General features: G+C 34.9%; 1 protein-coding gene across 1 annotated transcript; it reads left to right on the top strand.

Annotated features, from left to right (window-relative positions):
• Positions 1-9,844: 9,844 nt before the first annotated feature.
• LOC133309386 (uncharacterized) lies at positions 9,845-10,662 on the top strand. The gene is made up of 3 exons (XM_061510146.1): positions 9,845-9,937; positions 10,049-10,159; positions 10,261-10,662. Exons 1-3 carry the CDS (start codon positions 9,845-9,847, stop codon positions 10,660-10,662), a joined length of 606 nt encoding a protein of 201 aa, XP_061366130.1.
• The last annotated feature ends 540 nt before the right edge of the window (positions 10,663-11,202 follow it).

Genomic DNA, 11,202 nt, shown 5'->3' with positions numbered 1-11,202 from the left:
AGCGTGAGGTGTATACAAAACATGTAAAGGTTTTGTTAATTTTTAATTATTTTAATTTAAAAATAATTATAACAAAAGTGTTAAAAACTTAAACCTATGAATTTCTTAAAAAAATATGTACCTACGAATGTTTAAATTAATATGTATATTAGCAAATTAATATTTAAATGTTAGCAACTAGTAATCACCATTCTTTTTGCATTTTTTTTTTGTGAATTATTTCATTTTCATTTAATAATGAAGTTCTTTACGTGGCAATTTTACTGATAGAGGGTTTAGAGGCAATGTTGAAATATACAATAAAGAAATTTTAATTCGATTTTTATTTATAGGTATATTTTGATGAACATAATTTATGCTTTGCACATTCAAGTTATATTTTATCTTTCATTATATTTTAAAAATATGATATATGTATAATACATTTAAAATTATATAATTATATAATCACTCATACAATTTCATTGACTTTCATTTTCCCACCCATGTCACTGCTTCGTTCCAGTTTCCCACCAGATTTTCGCACGCCCTAGCTTGACGTCTCTTTGCAAATTGTAAGCATCGATCTTTCTTCTTCTTCATAGCTCTTCCATTGTCATTGTGACATAGTGGTTCTTGTTTGCAGAGACTCTTCGTAGTGGTTCTCGCTCGATTTTTCTTTAATCATCCCCTTTGCTATAGTGGTTCTTCTTCTGATAGCTCTTTTGGTAACATTTCCTCCCCTTAATGGTTTCTTGTAGTTTCATCTTGTTTGTATTTTAATTTTTTGGTTTGAATCGACATGAGTAAATGATTGTTTGTTTGTTTAATGCATTCAATGTTGCAGTACCAGAGTTTCAAAATGGAATAGGGCACGTGGTCCAGAAGGTACTTGTCACTCGCACCCTCAAACTTAAGAAGTTTGGTGTTCGTTGCAAACATGTAATCCTTATTACTTAATTGCTTTTACGCTATGCATTATTAGCATAACTATCTACTCTATGTGTGTTTTAGCTCATATCATTTTTTGTGTAACATACATTGTTGGGGTTATTGATTCTTGTAGATTTTTTTCTTCGAAGAAGCACTCATGGAATTTTAATAGTTTGAATTTAGATTTTTATGGTTTTCATGGTTTAGGGTTCAAACGCCTTCAGTAGATATGAAACCCTTCGTTTCGGTTGGAGTAAATAATAGGGATGGCATGAAGGTTTGGCTTGAGGGAAGTTTGGTCTTCGGTTTTCTTGATGAGGGTTGTTTAATGAAGAGAATAGCTTCAGAGTGTGAGTAATAAAGAGAGTTATAGGCGAGATATAGGGGAATGGAATGGTGTCATTTAGTGAGTTCTTTAGGGACAAGAAAACTTCATGCAAAATAAGTGAAAGCACCTTGTTCCCATCGCTTATGAAGATTCATGGACTGTGCTCAAATGGGTCACTTCACACTTCTATAACAATGGCCCTGATGAATGGCTCAATTGCCACGCTGATCTTGGGTTGGTGTTCTTTGCTGGGGACAGTGCTATGGACAAACAGTACACACCAAACATTTGTCTTTCGGGTCGGAACAGAGGGTCTTCAGGGTATCGAGCTTGAAGGGATTACTTTGGTTCATTATTTCTTTTGGGCCATGGAACAAATAGGATATATATGAAGATAAGAGGGTGCCATGGTTTAGTTGAAGTGATGGAGGCAAAAGGAGAAGGCCAACAACGCACTCTCCTTTGTCAAGCATATTGTTTCCTTCATTAATCATACTTAAGTATATGCAATGCATAATATATCTATTGTTAATCAAGGGTTTGAGGTCATGTGTCATACTTTGGAAGTGCAATTGAAATGAAAAATTGCCATAGTCATATAATGGTTGTCTAGGTGTAGTGTCAAGGATGTAACGTGCACGTCAAGTTGAAAGCCATACGTGTAATAAAGGGAGATAAGGGCTTGGATGCCACTTATTGGTTACTCATCAATTGAATTGGCATTGCCTAGCCACCTGTGTGTCATGCGCAAGGTTAGATGGCAAAGGGTAATGACACATGGAGAGCATGCGCAAAATGAGTTAGCAAGGACTGAGAACGTGGAAGACATGCGTATGGATGATGGCTTAAGAGTTTTAGTCATAGGCTGTAATTAATTCATGACCCTGTTAAAGTGCCAATCCCCTGCTCCAACATCCTGGACTTTTTTATTAGTATAAAGAATGATTTTCCATTTTCCTTACCTGAAATTGCTTCTCAAAATATTAGAAAAGTAAAAAACTCTCAACTGGTAATTTATTTGTATAACTAATAGTAATTTATTTAGTTGTGTATTTAAATAAATATAACTAATAGTAAACCTCGTTAGTGTGTATTATAAGTAGTATGTGTTGTAACGTGCAAATTAGGAGGTCAATAATTAAATATGGAATTGCTGTAACGTGCAAATTAGGAGGTCAATAATTAAATACGGAATTGCTGTAACGTGCAAATAAATATAAATAAATATGGAATTGTTGTAACGTGCAAATTAGGAGGTCAATAATTAAAGATCTAATATGACAATGTGTATCATAAGTAGTATGTGCCAATAAACTTAGCCATACGGTCGACAATTTTGGGCTGCATATGGAGGACGTATTTTAGCAACAATCTTCTGGTTTCAAGGGATACTCCATGTCATGGTCAATTTATCCTTTGGGGGACTGGGAAGTGGGCAGAAAAGGTCCATTAAATGCTCGAAAATGTAACAAGTGTGTTAAAATAAATAACTTATTTTAAATATGTAAAAGATTAGTATTAGAATTGTGTGAACTTTTTAAAATACAATTAATTTAGGGTTTATTTCTAACATGGCTCTCTTCAAAAAATAGTGTATCGTACTTAAATACTTTGAAGTTACAATAAATAATAAAAATTATAAATTATAGTTAAAAAAATTTGTAACTTTTTTTACAAGTATATAAGAACAAATAATGGCCTGAAGGAGAAAAGGACACGGAAGAAATGTGGGTATATATAGTTTCTTTCAACTTTCACTATCGAACATACTGTTTAACTTCTTAGCAATTTTATAGAAAAAAAAGAACGAGGACTCAGCTTAAAAAAACCACGTGTATAAAGATCAAACTATATTAGTTCACCTTTAATTTGTGCTTATTAGCAATGTCCCTTTAATTAGTTATAGTATACTTTGAAAGATAGTAAGATACAATATATTACAAGTAGAAATTTTAAGAGCATGCTGTCGTTTTCTACAACATAAATAAAATAGCCTTACGTACCCAAAATATAAGAAAAAAAAGAAAGATAATGAGTATGACTCCCCCCTCAAACACCCAAATAGTTGATACGCAATTAATGTTAATTTACTAAAATGATAATTATTTATCCATTTAAAAAATCTAGAAGTTTCAGAAATATTTTATTTTGTTTATATATGTAATATTTATAGTAGTTGATTTTTTTACGGTTTGTCATTTAATGATGCCTTGCTACTATACTTGATAAAGTTATTATACAATAGCTTTCTTGTTTATTTTTTAGATAAAAGGAGATTTGTACACTGGAAATAAATATGCGCAGGTTATGTATACTAGGTAGTTTATATGAATCAGTATTTATTTGTAGAGTGCTCAAAACTATAGGGAAAAGGGTATATGAGAATACACTAAAAAGTTTTGCCCAAAAGGAGAGTCTCTGCCTCAACGAATAGTATGTGTACAAATTTTTTTTTAGCTTATTAAATAGATTTTATATTCCATTTTATACACTTCATTCTTGCCTCTCCCAACAAGTCTTTGTTCTTTTTCTTCTCTATCCATTTTATATTCCATTTCCATAAGATCCTTTGATTTTTCTAGCATCATGTTTTTAGTTTAGTTGTTGGGTTTACCTTCCGTGATTCACTTCCATAACAAATGAGGATGGATAACCAAGATCAAAGATGAACTCAAACTCAAGGTGCTGTTTCTTTTAAAACAGTCATTGGTTTTATCTTCCTTTTCTCTATATTTTATTTTATTCAAGTTTGTTATCGTTTCTCTTTCTGGGTTCTATTCGTTTAATGACTTTCTTGGTTTTCCCGTTTGGTACGTGGATAATCTTAGGATTCCCGGGAAACTGATTTTTTTAAAATTTTAAATTTTCGGATATTATCGTAAACTGGATGTAAAAATCATATTTTTGAAAATCGAGATTCCCGGACAAATAAAAATTTCTCTTGTACCAAACGCCTTATAGAAAAGTCCTTGTCTTTTTGGGTTTATTATTATTATTATTATTAACCAGTATTATATTTCCTTTTAAGTTTTTCAAGGAAACATTTTTTATGGTGCATTCTTGATTTTACAGGACACGAGAGTCATGGAGTTCATGTATGAAATTTAATTTGTATGTTAATTTGCAGCTGACTGGTAATTACTGCATTTAAGGTACATATATGTAATTCAATCATTGCCATACAAGTTTTGGTATTGCTAGGTTCAACCATACACACCTTCCCTGCATATAGCCATGTTGAAATAATTCCTTATATAATATTTATAGTTGAATTTTCATGAAAATATGTACTCATACACTTGTGATATTTATATTTCAAGCTTTTCTTAGTATTTTTAACTACTTTGATACGGAGTACATGATTAAACCCTACCACCTCATAATTTTGTAATAAATTGAAATATACTACCAATAATACCCACAAAAAATTGAATTATTAGGAATATAACATTTCAAAGTTAATCCAAGGGCACAACTCTTAAACCTATGAATTGCACAAAATAACCTTAACACAAGGAGGGGCTTCACACCTTTGCTGATCTTCATTAATTATTCTCTTGCAGCACATTTAACTCTATGGCAGGATCAGATGATAGGAGTTGGATGTACAACCGCATAGATGGTTCAAGGTCAATCACTTTACAATTCCAGCATGGAATTGAGAGGTTCATACAGTTTGCTATAGAACATAGCACCAACTCAATGACTGAGTTCCGTTGTCCTTGTAAAAAGTGCAAGTATGTGAAATTCCTTAATGCAGACACATTGAGGGTGCATTTGTGTAAGTACGGCTTCATGCCTGATTATTATTGCTGGTCGAGCCATGGAGAAACTCCGCCAAATCCCCCCTAGTGGTTGATAGACACTCATATTATGGTGGAAGTGGTAATCGAGATAACTATGAACAATATGAGCAATTGGTCATGGATGCTGCAGGTCCACATATTGGCGCGCACCTACAGGGTGACACAGATGAAATTCAACAGTTAATGCATGAAGATCCTAATCTGGAAGCACAACAATTTTTCAACATGCTTCAAGCTTCCCAACATCCATTGTGGGATGGTTGTGAGACACACACTACCTTATCTACTTGTCTAACAGCCCTAAGCTTGAAGACAGATTATCGAATGACTGAGGGGTGCTTCAATCAATGGATGAAGTTTGTTGGAGATGTCTTGCCAAAAGGGCATTCACTGCCAAAGGATTTTTATAATGCAAAAAATCGGTGAAGAATCTCAGTCTTAAAGGAGAAAAGATACATTGTTGCCCTACTGGATGCATGTTGTTCTATAAAGAACATTCAGAACTCAATACTTGCGAATTTTGTGGGGGAAATCGATATAAATATGTAACATAAAATGGAAAGGTGAAAACTTCACCATTAAAGAAAATGTGGTACTTTCCCATGGTACCTAGGCTTCAAAGATTATACTCTTCAGAGCAGACAGCTTGTCAGATGAGATGGCATCGAGAGCATAAAGAAATACTGATTCGTTGACACATCCATCAGATGCCGAAGCATGGTTGCACTTTGATGAAACACATAATGATTTTGCTCAGGAACCCCGTAATGTCCGCCTTGGCTTATGTTCAGATGGGTTTGCTCCTTTTGATCAGACAGGGAGGACATATTCTTGCTGGCCAGTTATTATTACTCCATATAATTTACCACCATGGATGTGCATGAGGAGAGAGTTCTTGTTTTTGTCATGTATTATCCCTGGGCCTTCAAACCCAAAGCGTAACATTGATGTTTATCTGAGACCTCTGATAGATGAATTGAAAATGCTATGGACTGATGGGGTCCTAACATATGATGTTTCATTGAAGCAGAATTTCGTGATGCGGGCTGCATTGATGTGGACAATTAATGACTTTCCTGCATATGGTATGTTGTCTGGTTGGCAGACAATGGGGAAGCTTGCATGTCCTATTTGTATGGAACAATGTAAAAGGTTCAGGTTGCAACATAGTCGTAAAGTATCATGGTTTGACTGTCACCGTCGATTCCTGCCATTGAATCATCCTTACAGGAAAAACAAGCATGTGTTCGTAAATGGAAAGGAAGAAATATCAAATATACCACAAAGCCTTAGCGGAGAAGAAGAATGGCTAAGAGTGAGATACAGGTCGACTGCAGAGGAAGTTCCAGTATTTGTTGAAGATCAGGAATATGGACAATCTTACCATTGGACAAAGCGAGCTACATTTTGGGAATTGCCTTATTGGAAAGATCAATTATTGAGACACAATCTTGATGTCATGCATATTGAGCGAAATGTCTTTATGAATATACTAAACACAGTGATGGACACAAAGGGCAAGACAAAAGATACCAACAATTCAAGGAAGGACCTTCAGATCCACTGCAAGCGACCTCTCCTACATTTAGTGGTCCATCCAAATGGAAAGGTTAGTAAACCCAAAGCTAATTACACCTTCAATAAAGAGCAACGAATTGAGTTACTACAGTGGGTGAAAGATCTTAAATTCCCCGATGGCTATGCATCCAAGATGTCTCGATGTGTTAATATGAGAGAGACAAAGTTATTTGGGATGAAAAGTCACGATTGTCATATCTTCTTCCAGAGATTGCTACCATGGGCATTCAAAGCATTACCTAAGCCTACTTGGAATGCACTGATTGAGTTAGGAGTCTATTTTAAGGACATATGTGCATCTTAATTGAGTGTGACAAAATTGCAAGAGATGGAATTGAATGTCCCAATAATGATATGCAAGTTGGAGATGTTTTTTTCGCCTAGTTTCTTTGACTCAATGGGGCATTTGCCAATACGTTTGGCATATGAAGCTAGAGTTAGTGGCCCAGTGCAGTATCGATGGATGTATCCATTTGAAAGGTAATTGTCATTCGTAATAGTTCTAGATTAGAATGTTTTATTGATATTTAAACCCATAAAATAAATGTGTATAACTTTGTCATCAAACACAGGCTTATTCGGACTCTGAAACAAAAGGTTGGGAATTCAAATTATGTTGAAGGCTCTATTGCTGAGGCATATCTGACTGAGGAAATGTCAACATTTGCATCATATTATTACCCCCCAGATTTTCCTACAAGAAGGACAAGACTCTCACGAAATGATCATGGATGTGGAACAAGTCAAGGTGCTCCTATGCAAAATTCAATATTCAACTACCCTGGAAGATCAATTGGAACTAAAACCAAAGCAACACTTGATCCGGTTGATAGGAAGACAACGATATTATACCCTTCTCAATTGCGATGAAGTTGCACCTTACTTAGAGTATTTATCTAATATCCATTTGTTGTCATAAATTTTCATATTTCTTATTTATGCATCTTATACAATATATCCTCGTTGCTTATTCCTGACACATTTCTAACATGACAGGACATTCTCCAACTTAGAAAGACTCCAAAATCCCTTGATAACAGTTGTACAACTTGACGAAAAAATATCAAACCAGAGTTTCCATCCTGGTATTCAAGAACGATATGAATATGTATACCAACACTTTTGCACACATTACTAGTTTAATATGTATCATTAAACCAATGCACGTTATGTACTAAACCATGTAATTTTTACAACACAATGTAGGTTAAACAATCTCGTAATGCGACTAAAGATGTTGCATGGAGCTTAGCTCGGGGACCAAACCAAATCGTCATTCGTTGTCCAAAGTATGTTATTAATGGATACAAGTTTGCGACTATATCATCACATGAAGGGATGGCTACAACAAATTATGGAGTTTGCGTTAGAGGATCGCAAATGGAAAGTTTAGAAGTTGACTATTTTGGGATGATAATTGATATTATACAAATGGATTATCTTGGCCACGGTGACACAAAGATAAATTTATTTAAATGTCAATGGTTTGATCCTAGCCCACAAGGCACACGAAAAGATCGATATGGCAATGTTGAAGTTAAGAAGTCTAGGAGATACAATAGATACGATCTGTTTATCTTTGCTCAACAGGCCGAGCAGGTTTATTATACATCTTATCCCGGGGATGAACAAGAATGGCTGGGGGTAATTAAAACCAAAGCTCGTAACATTATCCCAGTGACAAGAGTAAAAGAAACCGATCAAATTGACAATGCTTACCAAGATGATTATGTTGTGGAGGTTCCTATACACATTCCTGATGATAACATCCATCAGATCCTTGTTGACACTACAGCTGAATTAGAGACAATCCCTGCTCAAAGCATTGATAGTGATGACACAGACATTGAGGAACCACAATTCTTGTCATCATCTGAAGCAGAACATGACGATTATGAAACTGAGGAGACTGAAGAAGAAGAAGACCTAGTTCAAAATGAGGAATCAGAATGAAATGCCAATTATAAACAATCATTAGAGAACTGTGTAGGATAATGACATATTATGTTTGTTTGTGTTTATATTTCTTGTGATATGTCAATGTAGTTGTAATTGTTGTAATATTTGGTACTTGAGAAATACTTATCTTTGGATGTATTGTTAATTTTGATGACATATTATGGAGATTGTAATGGTAAACTAATATTTGTTACATTTTCACAAATGATCAATTCTTATGGAGATTGTAATGGTAAACTGATATAACAATCATGAATGTTTCTTATTGCAGATGAAGACATTTGACAGTACACATGGTAGGGATGGAGGTAAGGATAATACCTCTCTACGTACATATGGACGAGGGGCCATTAACCGTCGAGGGCAGGACCACATGTCATTCTCTTCACGTATGCAAACAACATCACCAGATGCACAATCACCATCATCGGTAGTCCCGGAGATGCAGGAGACGTTTGTAGCTTCTAGTGAAGAAGCAAATGAGGTTATCCGACTAATTATGCCCATATTCTACATTTTTTATTCCAAAAAATTTATGTTCACATTTGATTATTGGAAATTTTTTTGTCTTTATCTCTTGTTTTTGTTAAATAGGATCACGCTTCGTCCCCACCACAGGCTCCATATTATGGACCATCTCCGCCTGTCATGCAGGACCTTGTTCCACAATGGGGGGAGAAAGATCCTGTGGACAATCGTATATAGGTACGACCGACCATTGATGGGAGCAAGTAAGTACAAGAAATGTTAATGGTAGTTGTGATATTTTTTCAATACATCTTCATATAAGTGTTGACGATAATTTAAATGCATTGATGAATATAATCAAATTACAATCTATTTCAGCTTTGAACCATGTGATGTAGTGAGCAAAATATGGGGTATAATCAAGCGCAACTATGACGGTCCATACCCTACATATAAGGCAGTTCCAACCAATGTCAATGAGAACTGGTTTAACTCATTGATGGTAATGTTGCCCTTCAAATCTGACCATATTAATATTTATGTATGATTCAAGGTTTTTGAAGCTAATGTTGATATTTTTTTCTAAATTGTCTTGTTTCATCATTGTAGGAAAAATATAAATACTTGCCGGATGACCAATATCTTTTTCATAAAGCATACAAGACCAAAGCCACTGACATAATCAGAAATCACTTGAATTTGATAAGAAAAGGAAAGGGTGATACGTCTTGGATGAGACAAGATGTTCTTGATGGTTTGAAGGGTTCACTGGTCTAATGAAAAATGGAAGAAAATGGCTGAAGCAAATAAGAGGAACAAGTCCAAATTTGACGGACCTACACATTCTGGAGGTTCAATTCCATTTCATGAGCATGCAAGGCGGTTGGTAAGAATAATAGTAATTTTTCATATGCATATAGATATGTAAAATGGTAAGCTATTTTTTATACTTAGCGTATTATGTTCTGATTGTTTTATGTACATATATACGCAACAGGAAGATGGGGTCACAGATCCGTCTACCCTGGGTTGGGCTGTGTTCAAGCATACACACACATCTAAAGATGATCGTGACAAGTGGTGCAATGACAAGGCAAAGGCAACAGCTGTGAGTAGTATATATTGTTACACCAAATGTTTACTTTTGAAAGCTGATTAGTTTTAGTGCACCTTACTTTAACACATGAATACTTTCTATGTAAATTTTAGGATGGCTTTACGAGACTTAGGGAAGAGAGAGACAGTCAAGTCATTCCAGGAGAGGATGCTAGCAGTGTTGCCTCGGATAATGATTTGATCGTGCAGGCATCTGGTGGGGTTAACCTTAAAGGACGGTTATACGGTTTAGGTACACTGGGAGGAGCATATAAGAAATCTCGACTCTCCAATAGGCTACCACTTGGAGTGTCCCAGCAAGAGCATGACAGGATGCGCACATTGATTATGCAGTTGCAGGGTACAGTTGCACAACAAGAGAAGAGGGCTGCACAGCAAGAGGAGAGGGTTGCACAACAACAAGAGAAGGCTGCACAGCAGGAGAAAAAGGCTCAGCAACAAGATAGTCTCATGGTTATGCCCCTTTTCATTAGTATATGTCTTGGACATTTATAGATATAGGACTGTTTTTATTTGTATATGACAGGGACTTTTGTATATGTATGTCCCTCTTGATTAGCATATGTCTTGGACATTTATATATATAGCACTCTTTTGATTAGTATATGATAGAGGCTTTTGTATATGTATGTCTCTTTTGATTAGTATGTCTTGGACATTTATTCATATAGGACTCTTTGGATTAATATATGACATGGACTTTTGTTTATGTATATATCTTGGACATTTATATATATAGATCTCTTTTGATTTGTATATGGCAGGGACTTTTGTACACATAAATTATAGTAAGATCCAATAATTTTGATATGTTACTTTCATTATATTTGTTTATCAGGTGTTAAACATAAATTGGTATTAATTTTGTAGAGAAACAAATGAAAAAGCAATTTCGTCGAAAATTGAGACAATGATTTTTTGACGAAATTAGTTTTCCGTCGAAAATCATTACAAGATTTTTCGACAGAATTTCATTCATTTCCGTCGAAAAATTTCGACGGAATTTGTTTTCTGTCGAAAGTCATTACAAGATTT

The sequence above is a fragment of the Gastrolobium bilobum genome, unplaced genomic scaffold (genome assembly GCF_033153095.1).
Source record: "Gastrolobium bilobum isolate Gb01-03AN ecotype WA unplaced genomic scaffold, APGP_CSIRO_Gbil_v1 utg8253, whole genome shotgun sequence".
Classification (NCBI taxonomy): domain Eukaryota; kingdom Viridiplantae; phylum Streptophyta; class Magnoliopsida; order Fabales; family Fabaceae; genus Gastrolobium; species Gastrolobium bilobum.
The sequence above is the reverse complement of the archived record's forward strand: the minus strand, read 5'-3'. Positions and strand labels throughout refer to the sequence as shown.